This window comes from Hippopotamus amphibius, chromosome 4 (assembly GCF_030028045.1).
Source record: "Hippopotamus amphibius kiboko isolate mHipAmp2 chromosome 4, mHipAmp2.hap2, whole genome shotgun sequence".
Classification (NCBI taxonomy): Eukaryota; Metazoa; Chordata; class Mammalia; order Artiodactyla; family Hippopotamidae; genus Hippopotamus; species Hippopotamus amphibius.
In genome coordinates this window covers 74,554,320-74,570,412 of record NC_080189.1, presented here as the reverse complement: position 1 = coordinate 74,570,412, position 16,093 = coordinate 74,554,320, and the positions used below count along the sequence as shown (strand labels likewise).

At 37.7% G+C, this 16,093-nt stretch overlaps 1 protein-coding gene across 1 annotated transcript in view; it reads right to left on the bottom strand.

The window, feature by feature from the left end:
* DNAH11 (dynein axonemal heavy chain 11) overlaps positions 1 to 16,093 on the bottom strand; it is a 315,727-nt gene that overhangs the window by 204,633 nt on the left and 95,001 nt on the right. Inside the window, 2 exon segments of the mRNA XM_057731719.1 lie at positions 10,787 to 11,020; positions 14,096 to 14,245. Coding sequence (XP_057587702.1) covers positions 10,787 to 11,020; positions 14,096 to 14,245 — 384 coding nt within the window.

The following is a 16,093-nucleotide window of genomic DNA, read 5'->3' as shown; positions in this document are numbered from 1 at the left end:
ACAAGACCTACATCAAGAGACATACAATGTCCTTGGATTTTAAGAATCATCATTGCTGAGATATTTATCCTCCCAATATTTTTACATTCAATGTCATCCCAGTTAAAATTTAACTAGGCTAAAAGATTGAGACTTTTTAAAATAAACAATGTGATAGGAAAATTTGTTTAGAAATGAAAAGAACCTAGAATAACCTAAATAACTTTGACCAAAAAAAGAACAAAATTGGAGAGTATGTATAACATGATTTCAAGGTTATATACTATAAAGCTACAGTAATTAACAGTTTGGATGTGGCATAAAGAGAGTAAAACAACCATGGAGAGGAAAGTCTGAAAATAAGCCCACATATTTACAGTCATTTGACTTTTAATTAATTATTATTTTTGGGGGGGTACACCAAGTTCAATCATCTGTTTTTATACACACATCCCCGTATTCCCTCCCTCCCTCGACTCCCCCCCACCCTCCCTCGGGTCCCCCCCCACCCTCCCCGTCCCACTCCTCTAAGGCATCTTCCATCCTCGAGTTGAACTCCCTTTGTTATACAACAACTTCCCACTGGCTATCTCTTTTACAGTTGGTAGTATATATATGTCTGTGCTAATCTCTCACTTCGTCTCAGCTTCCCCTTCACCCCCTGCCCCCTCCCAAACCTCTAGTTCCCCAGTCCATTTTTTGCATCTGCATCCTTGTTCTGGTCTTGTCACTGAGTTCATCAGTACCATTTTTAGATTCCATATATGTGAGTTAGCATACAATATTTGTCTTTCTCTTTCTGACTTACTTCACTCTGTATGACAGACTCTAGGTCTATCCACCTCATCACATATAGCTCCATCTCATCCCTTTTTATAGCTCAGTAATATTCCATTGTATATATATGCCACATCTTCTGTATCCATTCATTTGTTGATGGGCATTTAGGTTGCTTCCATGTCCTGGCTATTGTAAATAGTGCTGCAATAAACATTATGGTACATGTTTCTTTTGGGATTATGGTTTTCTTTGGGTATATGCCCAGGAGTGGGATTACTGGATCATATGGTAGTTCTATTTGTAGTTTTTTAAGGAATCTCCAAATTGTTTTCCATAGTGGCTGTACCAACTTACAGTCCCACCAACAGTGCAGGAGAGTTCCCTTTTCTCCACACCCTCTCCAACATTTGTGGTTTCCAGATTTTGTGATGATGGCCATTCTGATGGGTGTGAGGTGATACCTCATTGTGGCTTTGACTTGCATTTCTCTGATGATGAGTGATGTTGAGCATCTTTTCATGTGTTTATTGGCCATCCGTATGTCTTCTTTGGAGAAATGTCTATTTAGGTCTTTTGCCCATTTGTGGATTGGGTTATTTGCTTTTTTGGTATTAAGCTGCATGAGCTGCTTGTATAGTTTGGAGGTTAATCCTTGTCCGTTGTTTCATAGGCAACTATTTTTTCCCATTCTGAGGGTTGCCTTCTAGTCTTGTTTATGGTTTCTTTCGCTGTGCAAAAGCTTTTAAGTTTCATGAGGTCCCATTTGTTTATTCTTGACTTTATTTCCATGATTCTAGGAGGTGGGTCCAAAAGGATCTTGCTTTGATGTATGTCATAGAGTGTTCTGCCTATGTTTTCCTCTAGGAGTTTTATAGTGTCTGGCCTTACATGTAGGTCTTTAATCCATTTTGACCAAGGCACCAAGTTAATTCAAAGGAAAAAGAAAAGATGTATGGATCATAAATCTAAATGAAAAACCCAGAACCACAAAGCACCCAGAAGGAAAACAGAAAAATATCTTATGACATTAAGGAAGGCAAGAACTTCTTGTACATGACATAAAAAGAATCACTCATAAAAGAAAAATTTGATATACTAAACTACATCAAAATTAAAAGATTCTAGTCACAAAATATACCATTAATAAAATAAGTAGTTAGTCTAGTCATGTCCTGCCAAAGGACTTGTACCCAAAATAAAGAAATCCTAAAACCAAGCATCCTATACAGCAAACATGTTTGCTATACAATCGTTCTTGCAAAGATCATTTAGAACAGAGGCAGTCAGTTCCCCTGCTCACAAGATGGATAAAATGTAAGCCCCATGAAGGACTGTTTCCCTACAGTGTTAAATGAAAAATCCAGACCAAAACCGAAGATATGCTAATTCATGAAATTGGCCAACTTGTACTTCATTATTTTCTCTTGTACTTCATTATTACCTGCTTTCTGTATAAAGTTTATTAGAACTTTATAAAATGAGTAAAAAAAAATTTGTGTCTAAAGTCCAGAGCAGTTGACATAACGTGCTGTTCTTTAAAGTCTAACAAAACCAGTGGAACAGTGCTCTATTATGAGGTACATATCTTTACATTTATTGACCTTCTTACCATTTCTGTTATTTCTGTGGTTACTGGTCTACTCAAGTTTTCCACCTCATTTTGAATTAATCTTAGAAACAGTGTTCACAGAAAACCATCCATTTAATTTAGATTGTCAACTTAAATATTAGCATGAAATCACATGTAGGGTTGTACAGTCTTCTAAAAATCTTTCTCATAGAAGTTGTGCTTCTTTTCCCTACCCCTTTGCTATTTTTGCTTTTTCCTCTCAACTCCAAATCTTTGTCAGCGTTAGATCCGTGCAAAGAACCAGCACCTGAGTTGATGGATCAGACTGGACTCCTGGTCTACATGGGTAACAAATCTCTTTTTCTGTTACCTCCACTTGTCATTGTGGGGATTCTGAGTTACTTCAGGATCTGTTCTGCTTCTTTCTCTAGAACAGGGGTTGGTAGACTACAGGTCACGAGCCGAATATGGCCCACCACCTGTTTTTATAAATAAAGTTTGACTGGAACTTAGTCATGGCCATTCATTTAAAAATTGCCTGTGGCTTCTTTCCTACTACAACAGCAGAGGGAGTGGTTGTAAAAGGATTTCAAAGCCCATAAAGACTAAAATGTTTACTATTCCATCGTCCACACAAAAAGTTGCCTGACCCAAGATCTACAGTCAAGACATGGTCATGGCAGAAGTCCTCAATAAATGTCTCACTTTGTTTATGAAGTCTTTCTTAGGGCTTTTTCCTGGGGACAAACACTCTCACTGATAATCTCTTGGGCTGTACAGGAGGCAGGACTGGTTCCAACGGACCGCCTTTATACATGCAGTACTTACCAGTGACCATGGACCATGAGCCCAACATATTTTCTTTACCTTTACTGAATTTCAGTTTGTAATTTCTCTGGAATTTCATTGGAATAAAGTAGACTTATCATGACAATAGCTTCTTTTTAATATGTTTGGACTGTGATTTTCTCTGTTCTCAGTTATCTATCAGTTTTCTACCTGTTGTCAACTTCTAGGCATTCCTCAAATTATCTGGTCAAGTATTTCCAGGTATGATATGATTTTTTTTTGTATAACTGTCTTTGAATATAATTTTTGATGTGTTAAAGTAACCAGGTTGGGCCCAAGATGGAGTTGCTCACACCACTCAGGTCAGCAAACCAAAACTTAACTGTTTCTATGTTGGGCTCTCCGAGAAAAGGCAGGCTTAGGTCAACCAAGCAGCATTTGCCTGCTCAGCACATGTTACCAGACCTGGCTCCAAGTCTTCCCTTTGCTCCTTACAAGAAAGGTAACCCTGCTCTAATTAATCAGCAAATGCCCAGCACAACTACCTTGTTCCTGCTCACTTTAGTTAATAAAAATCTCTCATCTTCTACAGCTCTTTGGAGCTCCTTTCCATCTGCAGACTGAATGCTGCCTGATTGATGAATCACTGAATAAAAGCCTACTGGGTCAGTAAATTATCTGCGGAAAAACTTTCTTCTAACAGATGAGAGGGGCGGTAGAGAACATGTGCTCTAACCATCATGTCCTAGGTTCCTGCTCTACTGCATAGCATGAGCCTATCAGATCACACTTTTCTACAGAGGCAAAAACAAACAACAAAACTTATTTCCAGTATACACTGGGTAACTGCAGCCTTCACAGGTTTCCCTCTTTGGGTCAAAGGGTCAGGGCAAGATAAGAGCACTATCAACCAGGTAGCCAACTGTTTTTGGAAGAATTTCTCAGTGATTAAAAATGAGGTCAAAAATTGACCCTAAGTAGGAAAATGAGGGTCTCTTTCTTATAGATGTAATATCTCTGAATATTTGTGATCAGAAAGGATAAAGAGTTAATGAGAAACGCTTTCTATTGCTTATTATGAGTTTTATTAAAATATCCTGGGCAATGTCCCAGCACAGTAGTAATTAATATTTTGAACCCAAAATGTTTCCAACTCTGTTTTGCTGATTTTCACACAGCTCAATAGTAAAGGAAGAATGGAAAAACTTTCTTACCAGGTTCCAAGCCTAACAAAGCAAAATACTTTTGCCAGGGAATGCTCAGATCTGAGAAATTATATTTTAATTGTTTTACTTTCAAAGACTCTGGCAAGGCAGGGATATATAACCAAAATTCAGTATTTTTGCCTTTAATCCCAATACTGTCTAACATACGATTACAATATGTCAGGGGAAGCACAGTTTAAAATAATGATCTTAGTTTACCTCATTACAATTTGGAATTGAGAACTAAGGAAAGAAATTACTTGTTCAGATAGATTGTCGGTTACAGCCAACTCTGATTTCAGTTTGAAATTAAGCTATTTTAAAGGACTGAAGTTCATCTTAAAAACTGCTCACAGTATTAGCAAGAGTAATTTTAATTAAAAACAAGCGCCAGCAGATGGTTACATCCATTTTTAAAGAGCAAAAACTAATGGGGTTTCGATTTAGATGCAAACACTTCTCACAAACCGAACTACAGCTTTAACAGTATTCAAATGTTCGCTTCTCTGGTGTGCATATTAGTATCAGTGGCAACACTGAAATGGTACATTGAAGGCATTTTTTGGCTGGTTTGTCAAACATTTCAATTCATGCTAGAAACGTTTCATAATTAAGCACGTGAACGCTGTCTTCATAAACCATCCTCTTTGTCTACTTCTCATCTAACATGAAAAACCAGCATTATTATAACTCTTGAACAAAATGGAAAACTCTAAAACTATTTTAAAGGAGAAAAAAAGCTAAATTTTCTTAATTAGCTGAATAAGCTAAAGCTACTGGAATATGAATAACTTTAGCTCTAGGAATAAAAAGAATCAATCCAATGCTGACGACAGGGAAGGCACTGGACAATTCTCACACACTGATATTGGGAAGGCAAACTTGGCATGAGGTTTCAAAGGCTTAAAAAGGTATACTCTTTGACCTAGGAATTTTACACCTGGAAATTTATCCTGAAGAAATAAAGGAAAAATATGCACACCATGTATGTAAACACAAAGCTGTTTACTACGGTATTATTAATGAGAGCCAAAAATAAAAACAACATAAATAGCAGTAATAATAACAACAGGCAGTCTTACAACATATCGGGTTAAACCGAATGGACAATTCCTTTATTAACACAGAGGACATTTGAATAAAATGAAACACATCCACATGCAAAGTACACAGCCAAACACATGAGAGGGGGAAAGAGAGAGGGGGAATGAAGAAGGGGAAAGGGTTGGAGGAGAATGGGTGACAGTCCTTAATGCCAAGAACGTACATCCAAGCCAGAGCAGTAGAATGAGGTTAATAGGCTAATGCCATGCAGCCTAAAGTAGGACTTGAATAGAGATCCAAACATCGGAGACTGAAGTTTAAATCGCCCATGTGGCAACAGAACATTTCTGTTTCTCTTCCTCTTACACTCCCTGAGCAAGGCAGGGAGTTGGAATTGAGATGCTGACATAAGGCTGAGATCCTCAGAGTATTACACAGTCCAATAAAAGGTTCTAGAAAAACTCTTAACGCACCAGCTCAGAGAATTAAAAAGAAAGCTTGAAACATCTTGCAGCTTTGGATAGGAAAAAAGTCCTCTAAAAGAAATCAGCATCTCAGGCCTATGTCATGTGAAGCTACAGCATCCAAGTTGACCCTGCTTGGATGATCAGGAAATTCCAGACAGAGTAAGTAACCACAAAATTAATCCAGAACTCACAAAACCTGTAAAAAGCTGGAAGAAACAAGGAGAAAAATATGTAGGGACATCTGCCCAATGTAGGACACAGAATTCCTCCAGGGGAAAAAAAACCAACCTAAAGATAACCTTTAAAAATAAACATACAAAAATAAATTCAAATTAAAAGAACCAGTCTCAAAACAGTTAGTACAACAACCTAAATAATACTATTAATAACACAGAAAAATAAAAACCATAATGAAGAGATAAGTCATCATAAAACTGATTTTTAAGAACCTATGGTTCTTTAAAAAAACTTTAGGAAATTGAGATATAGTAACTGAAATTAAACTGATGAAATGGTTACGTATAATGAAGTGTTTAGGGGTAAAGATGACTGACATCTGCAACTCCCTTTGAAATGAATCCTAAATATAAGATAGGTAGATGGAATGGTAGAGGGCTGGATAAAGCACAGATAATGTGGTAAGAAAAAGAAACAGAATGTTAATTGTAGAATCTAGGTGGTAGCCATGTGCATCACTGTACAATTCTTTCAATTGTTTCATATGTTTGAAAAACTTTATGATAATTGTTGGGGAAGAACGCCTTAAATTATGAATCACATTAGACAACACTGTTATTGTTATTATTTTCATCATATCAGCAATAGGTAACACTTAGTACTAAATTCTGTCAAGCACTTTTAAATAGTTTTTTACCTATATTAACTAATTTAATCTTCTAACAATATTGTGATGCTATCACTGTCCCTGTTTTGCAGATCGTGAAACTGAGGCACAGAGTGGTTAAGTAACTTGCCCAAAGTCATGCAGCTAATAAATGGCAAAGCAGAGATTTGAACCTATGTCATCTGGCCCTGGACTCCTTTTTCTCCATCATCATACTACAAGGAAAAAGAGCTGGTGAACTAGAAGATTGAGTCCAAAAGTCATTGAAATTGCAGCACAAAAAGCTGGAGAGTTTGAAAATATGAGATAGAGGTTAAAAGGCAGGGGGGATCACATGAGAAGACTCAACATACAAGTGATAAAATTCCAGAGGAAGAAAACAGAGACAACAGAAGAAAGGCATTAATCAAAGAAAAAAATGAAAGAAAATTTTCCTAAATTGAAGACAAACATGTAACTGAAGACTCAAAAAGGTGCCTCAGTCCTCAGCAGACTAAGTTTAAAAAGCGTGTACACATACACACAAATCTACAACTAAACAGTATAATAAAACATCAGAATCACAAAAAGAAAAAAAATCTTATAATCAGCCAAAGACAAAGACAGATGGCTTATGAAAGAAAACTTCACAACCATAAAGGCCTCCCCAAAATGGAATCATATTTTTAAAGTTCCGAATGACAGCAATTCTCCATCTAGAATTCTCTACCTAAACCATCAAAAAGGAAGTTACAACAAAGACAAGGGATCAGAAAACATCCTATGTATTATCCATCACCGGGCAAACAGCTACAAGATATACTTTAAAAGGAGAACTGGACTCAGAAATAAGAAATAGGGTTAAAAAAAAAAAAAAGTGAGCAAAGTCACTGCTAAATATGTTGATAAATCTATGTAAGATTTAAAATAGTAACAACACAACTAATGGGGGGTTAATACAAAATAAGATTAAACTACAGCAAGTAAAACGGGAAGTAGAGATCCGAGAAAAGGACTCTAAGGTCCTTAGGAGCAAGAGGTAAGAACTATTAACAGTTAAACAGAACATAAGCACCATGAGCACAGGAGCTATGCAGCCTAGAACAGTGCCTGACGAGCAGTCAGACTGTCACTAGTCAACCTGAAGCTGGCAAAGGGAGGAAATCAATTCTGGTATAGCCACGTAAAGGAATACTGTTTGATCATTTCAGTGTGAATTTGATATACATGTATGACTAGGAAAATGTAGATAACACACTGAGTGAAAACATAAAGTAACCAAATGTATGGAATGTAAAAAATAACATTTTTCTTATTTATATAATCAACATGAATAACTACAGTTACATGTAGATAGCTACATATCCCCCTCTCCCCACATGCACACACACATTCATACAGAAAGACACACATAGTGGATATAGGGGAGACTTCTGACATCTGTACGTCAAAACGTTGTCAATGGTTATCTGTGGGAAGTGAATCTATGGGCATTTTCTAAAAATTTGTTTGCCTTTTTATTCCCTTTGTATGTCTGGATTGTCTTCTTCTTTAACAATAAATATAAAGTCATGAAACTGAAAATAATAGTTGATATAAAAAAGAAATATCCATAAAATATCATTTAGTGTTTCTAGCCATATTCTAATTATCACAAAAAATAATGAATTGTGGGCAAGGAAGAGTTAAACGAACAGAGGAGGAAATATTAGCAGACAGTAAGTAGAAATATGTTTGTTGAAAGATTGAAGCTTGAGCAGTGATTGATAGTAGCTGAAATTTAAGGTAGGATATTAATTTTTTTGTAATAACATCCTTATATAATATTATATATTTTAAAATATATAATAAAAGTACTGTAGTTAAAACAAAAGCATAGATATCAATAAATCAACTAACCAGAAAGTTAATTTTTATAAGCATAATAGAATTCATTATAATTTAATTATCTCAGTTATTTTTACCCATGGAAAAAAATTAGTTTTCTCATCCAAGTGGCATTGACTGTAACTGCAGACATACTGCCCTAGGAAAAAAACAGTCACTCTATCAATCTAAGCCTGTAACTCCAAGCCTACTAAATAGAAACTCATGCTCCATTTTCCTAAGGATGTAAAATCAAGAAGAATATATAATGCTTTTCTCCAAAAGTAACTGACACAAAAACTTCTTTAGAAACATAAATTAGGTGGGTTCTACCCAAGACTTAAAAAGCCAAATTAAAAGGAATCATCAACACAAGTATCCTTCACTGTCTGAATCTATGTGACTTTTAAGGCACTGAGTTAAAATAAAATACTAAGAGGAGAAGCAATGTGGAGAAATGAAAAGCATTCTCAACTCTGTGGGCTCTGCCAGTGTTACTTACAAATTGTGCAATACTGGGAAAGTCAATGAACATATCTGGATTCAGACTTTATCCACTGAACACAAGAAGGGTAGACAAACTAATATATAAACAGATAGGGAATTTGGGATTGACATGTACACACTGCTATATTTAAAAACGGATAACCAACAAAGACCTACTGTATAGCATAGGGAACTCTGCTCAATATTAGGTAAGAACCTAAATTGGAAAAGAATTTGGAAAAGAATAGATACATATATATGTATAACTGAATCACTCTGCTGTACACCTGAAACTAACATTGTTAATCAACTATACTCCAATAGAAAATAAAAAGTTAGAAAAAAAACAGGACTTCCCTGCTGGCACGGTGGTTAAGAGTTCACCTGCTAATGCAGGGGACACGAGTTCCATCCCTGGTCCGGGAAGATGTCACATGCCACGGAGCAACTAGGCCCGTGTGCCACAACTACTGAGCCTGTGCTCCAGAGCCCATGAGCCACAACTATTGAGCCCACATGCCACAACTACTGAAGCCTGAGTGGCTAGAGCCTGTGCTCCACAACAAGAGAAGTCACAGCAATGAGAAGCCTGCACACTGCAATGAAGAGTAGCTCCCGCTCGCCACAACTAGAGGAAGCCCTCATGCAGCAACAAAGACCCAATGCAAATAAATTAAATTAATTTAAAAAGCCAAAATAAATAAATTAAAAAAACCAAAAAACCAAACACCTTTCCAAGCCTAATATTCTCTTTTTTAAACTAATAATATTTATTCTAATATATAATGCTTGTACACAATCACATCAGAACAGTTCTTCCCAAAATAAACCACAATCGTGCTTCCCAAACTCAACTGCATACAAATCTCCTGGGATCTTGTTAAAAAATGTATTTGGGTCCAGCATGTGTTGAGTAGGCCTTGAGATTTGTATTTGTGTCAAGCTCTCTGGAGATACCAATGCTCCTGGTACACAGAAAACACTTTGAGCAGTTTGGCCCTAGAAGATAAGTCTCATATTCTCTTAATCTATAAGCAGGAGAAAGGTTCTTTCTCTGAATTGTTCCACAGCCAAGATGGGAAGCATAAGAAGAGGCCATAGTATAACTGGGGTGAATAAAATGGAGTTCAAAATAGACTCTTTTCCAAAGTTGCTCATCTGTAATTTATAATGAAAAGAAGACTAAAATACATGAAAATATTTGGGTTTTTTTTTTGAACAGCCATCTTTTTTGAGTCAAACAAATCATATACCTACTTTGTAATAAATATATGGTCAGCTGAGATGGACAGCCTTACCTAGGAGGAAAAAAAAGGTACAGTATCTACGTGTGGGTGATATACTAGATCCTTGGGAGATAATGGACGAGGATAGGTATTTTTTATTTTTTAATTGAAGTATAGTTGATTTACAATGTTGTGTTAATTTCACTAGTACAGCGAAGTGACAGTTACACACACACATACACATACATTATATATATTCTTTTTTAATATTCTTTTCCATTATGGTTTATTTCAGGTTATTTAACATAGTACCCTGTGCTATACAGTAGGACCTTGTTGCTTAAAGATGGATGTTTTTTAAACCCACATAGAAAACAAGGACAACACCAAGCTAAAAAATGGAAAGCTAAACAAGTGATTGCTAAAATCTTCCTAGTGTCATGCCTTGAACACAGAAGACACTGCATAAACAAGAATGAATGAATGAATGAATGAATCAAGCTTACCTCTTCAAGTCCCTTTAAGTCTTGAAATCATGAATCTATAAATACCTGTTTTTTATGGAAATCCTTCAGAGCCGTTTCGTAGCCTTCCTCCAGCCTGCTGAAGGCTATTCCTACATCTGTAGTCCACCAGATTTGTGAGCTAGTTAGTGCAACTTGAGCCGGGAAATCAAAAATCCACAGTTCCCTGGGTTTGTCCTCATAGGCTGCGACGGCTTCTGTGATAGAACATCGCACTGTCTCTTGCATGGTCTGTTCCAGCCGTAGAAGCCATGTTTCCACCTGTTGAAGCAAATGGAAATGTCATAACACAGGCTTAACTATGGAAGAGGGATAATTTCATCCTCTCATGGGCTTGAAGGCTACACAGAGCGGGAGGCCTCAGGTGGATTTATTTTAAACCCCTGTGCTAGGAGGGTAACTCAAAGGAGGCAGTCAACTACTGATTAATGAAGTCTTTCCTACATGAACCTGTCTTCTGCTGGGACACTGTTCATCTTATCTCACCTACCAGCTGGCGGATAAATTTCCACATCCTAAACAGACAAGGTGTTCTCCATTATTCATTTTTCAGATTTGAAGACCAGAGTGTTCTAGACCAAGATCTCCTCTGGTAACGCACAGTGTTTTGAGAAACCACACATCCCAGCTAATATGCTACAGTAAAATTCTAGAGATTTGGAAATAATAGGAAATTGATTTTTGAAGTTGAAGTATAGTTGATTTACAATGCTCTGTTAGTTTCAGGTACACAACAAAGTGATTCAGTTACACATATACACATACTCTTTTTCAGAATTTTTTCCGTTATGGGTTATTATAAAATATTGAATATAGTTCCCTGTGATATACAGTAGGACCTTGTTGTTTATCTATTTTATACATAGTAGTGTGTATCAGTTAGTCCCAAACTCCTAATTTATCCCTCTGCCCCCTTTCCCCTTTGATAACCATAAATTCGCTTTCTGTGTCTGTGAGTCTAGGAAATTGATTTTTTAAATGTATCTTTTGATCATTTTTAAATCTACTGAAGATTGTACACTAAAATCTTCATAGTTTCTAGTCTTAAGACAAAGTGTTTTCAGCAAGTATCTTAATTATATTCCCTACTGGCTCTCATCTTCACACTTGTCAGAAATTAGACAGCAGGAGAGTATGAGAGATAGGACAACTGCTGACTTGTGAAAATTAATCTTTTTTAAAAAAAACTCATTTGAAGTTTATTTTGCTCCCACAAATATATTTCGGCCAGTTTTCCATCCTGTTCAAGTATGCTTTGTTTTATGTATCCGTATATGTTTCCTTGGTATGATATTATTAATATATAACAAAAAGGATACCTATACTATTTGCAGGTAATTGACCATAGCAATAAAAAATGACTATCATAAATGAATTCCAAGGACTGTATGAGACCCCGAAGATTACATAACTGATTTCTTTCCCTGCCTCTGTGAAGATGGCACAGCGCTCATTCCTAGAACCTCTTTCTCTGGAGAACTGGGAAGGAGTGATATGTGGTCAAGGAGCTGACAGCCTTCCCTATTGGGAGAAAAACGAAGCATCACCCTTGCAATGACCCCAACATCCTAAGAGCCTTCTCCTGTGGCTTCCTAGTTGGGCTTTGCTCAGATACCTGAGTGCAGGTGATCTAATCACTACTGTAGTCACTCAGCACAACTCTTAATGTCACCAAGCAACAAGCTCCTCAGTAAATCAGATATCATTTGAGCATCTCCCAGATACTCTGGGATCCATGTCCTCAATATGGCCACCTGCTCTCAAGAACTTTCCAGTCCATTTGGGAAGACCAAACACACCTACAAGGTGACACATCAGCCCATGTTCAGAGAATATGCCACCAACAGCAACTCAGCTCAATATAGTTTGAGAACTAAGCCCTGATGAGGTGCTTGGTTGATAACCCCACTTCGGTCTTTCAGCAGCTTCTGTCCAACCTGTTGTAACAAGAATTATCACTTCCCATTCTCACTAGTTATGTGAATATCCATATCTTCAATAAGCCTAAGAGTTCCCCAAGGACAGGTGCCATGTCTTATTCATTTCTTGATCTCCAAAAGCCAAACCCAGCAGCTGGTACATAGTAGGTATTCAATGAACACTTATCAAATAAAATGCAAAAAGTCAAAATTGGGAGGGACCAATCATAAAAGTGCCGGGGGGGTGGGTCGGGGAGAGACCTAAAGTAAAAGCATCTTTTTTATAAAACAAAGACAATTAGAGGGTAAATGTGCTACATGCCCAAAAGTCTCTAGCATAATGTTGCTTATATAAAATAAGTTAGAGCACTGTGCGAACTTTCCATACCAAGGGTTCCTGCTAGTGATGCCCACATCTGTCAATTGGACTGTCCTTCTTCTGGGCACTATGCCAGCCAGCTAGCAGTCTGCCAGGGAGGAGGCAGACAGCAACACACTTTTGTCAAGATAGTTTATGGTGACTTTTTCTAATCATTGTAATACTATCCTAAAGAGCCCAAGAGATCAAAAATATACTTTAATCAAAGTATTCCACCATCTGCTTCCCCTGAATTTGGCAGGATTTTTCTGGTACAATATTAAAAAACAACAGACTGTAGTAAAGAACACCCTTGTAAAAAAAAAAAAAGCTTGCCATCACATTTCTGCAAGGGACCCTTTAAGGAACCCCCTGCCTCAACCTAAACTGTTCTGCAATAGAGGCTACTGTCTCAGTTACTCTGTGGATTAACTCAAGCTATACACGCATCATCATAAAAAGATGCAATTCCTCTAAATCATCTGAAAACACCAACAGCTCTTTCATAAATCATAAAGAGCCATTCTTACAGATAACTGTTGAGAATATGTTTGAGGTGTTTGGCTGTGAGAGAAGAGTACGTTAACTGTGTACACAGTATGTGACATCAGCTTAGCAGACTTTCAACTTTTCAATCAACTTTATTTACGAGCAGCCACTTAACAACATCCATGTCAGAATCCTGAACCACAGGCTCTTTAAAACGTGCTTCACTGCAAGGTGCTGCTTCACCCTAACCCTTTCCTGTACTCTGAGCAGGGGTGAAAACAATACGTTCTGTAGGAGACTCAGTCACTGGGTGGCATTTGCTGTGACAGTCCCTCCCATCTGGCTCAACTGTGAGCATCTGAGCCCCTGCAGGTCACTGAAGCCCCATGAGCAGAGTGGGAAGCACAGCAGAGGAGCCCTCTGTCACCCCAGACGCAGGTAAATGCGAATCCCCAAGCATAAAGTTCACCACAGCCTCAGCTGACATGAGTTAATTCTTCCTTGTTCAACTTTAAAAAATTATCTCCCCAATATTTCTCTGGCATGGAGAACCTCATAATCAAATCTTACATGGCCTGTGCATTCACACTCAGCTGAGAATGGGACATATTCCTTTTCTCTGCTGTACATTCCAACTGCCCTGTGTGCGGAAATATCCTGATCGTCTTCAAACTGCAGGTCTGCGATGCTGTCGAAGAGTTTGGAAAGGTGGTGTGTAACCTAAGATAAGATATTGAGGAGAGATGAGAGCATTTCTTATTGGAGATATATTCTTATAATCTAGCGATGTGGCTAAATGAGTTCACAAAACTGTCTTTATATCATTACAGAGGTGCCTCAAAATGTTTTTCTTCCCAATAAAAATTACTTCTTCAATTACAGAGTTTGAAATGACCTTGATGGAGAAGTGGCCTGGAACTCTGATCACATCATCAGGTGTTGGGAAGCGAATGCTTACCCTGTTAGTTATCTATTTTCTCATTAAAGATTGGAGACTTACCAGCTTTTCTATCTGTTCCATATTCCTATAGCAATCATCCTGCTGGAAATTTTGTGGTCAAGTTATTAAAATTCAGACACGGTATTTTACACCATAAAAAACTTTATATTGTAAAAAAAGCTCTGTTAAAATATTTGAAACAAAAATGTAAATTAGATACACTCATTCTTGGGTCAGGTCCTACGTTATTGTGCACTTGCTCTGCTACTTACATGAGCCCCACAGCATATTTATAACATAGGAAAGGTGAATGGGATTCCACTTTCCTTAACAAAGAAATTGAAGGTAAAGTATTAGGTGACTTCATCAAGTTGGCATTGCTAAGAATAAGTGGCAGTTAGATCTTAAACCTCCAAGTCCGGGTCACATATACAAAGTTCCAATTCTTCTGGTATCACATCCTTTTACATCCTAAGTTGTGGGATCTCCAAAAGAACCCCCAATAAATAATGAACCCTGTACAGGTTCCAGATGACTTGAAAAATAAAACAAACCAAGTTAAAAGACAAAGGTCAGCATTTGTTCTGCCAGAGGCCAGTTCAGAGATGAAAGCGCCACTGGCCTCCAAACAGAACATGAGAGTCCGCGAAACTTATAAATCCAGTCATATCAGCACAGAACAGGACCAACCTCTCCACCTAGGAGGACTGGCGAGGAGGAAAGGAGAGGAAGACATGTGTTCTGCAGGTTATCAGTCAGGCAAGCCAGTCTAGCTCCCCTGGGGTGGACTGAATAAAGGGCAGAGGGAACCACAAGAAGTATCAGGAGTGGGAACAAACATTCCCTCCTCACACTTGGCACAACTAAAAGCTGCGAAGTGGAAAACAGTTTGGGGAGTCCTCAGGAAGTTAAATATGCACTTGCCATAGGACCCAGTAATTCCACTCCTAGATATATACCCCAAATTATTGAAAACAAGTACTCAAATACCTGTACAGAAGTTCACAGCAGTATTACTCACAGCAGCCAAAAGGTGAAACCAACCCAAAGGTCCACTGATGGACAAACGGACACATGGTGGCATAACCATACAATGGAATACTGTTCAACCACCAAAAGGAATGAAGCACTGGTATAGTCTACAACCTGCATGAACCTTGAAAGCATCCTGCTGTGCGAAAGAAGCCAGTCACAAAAGATCATATTTTTATGATTCCAAGTACATGAGATGGCCAGAATAGGTAAATCCACAGAGACAGAAAGCAGACTGATGGCTAGTAGGGGGCAGGGGGATGAGGGAATGCACGGTGACTTCTTAATGGGCATGAGATTTTATTTTGGGGTGATGAAAATATTTTGGAACTTGATAGAGGTGATGGATGCACAACATTGTAAATGTACAGAATACCAATGAATCATACACTTCAAAATGGCTAATTTCATGTTACCTGGATTTCACATCAATAAAAAAAAAATAATAAAAGGTGCTGATAACCAGAAGATGGTGTCAAACTATAGATCATTTCCCAGCACATGGCATTACAGCCACCTCTGTAATGAGTTTTTCCTGAAATACAGTTTAATTGGACCTGATAACCATCCCAATAGCAGCTTCTAGGAAGAACAGC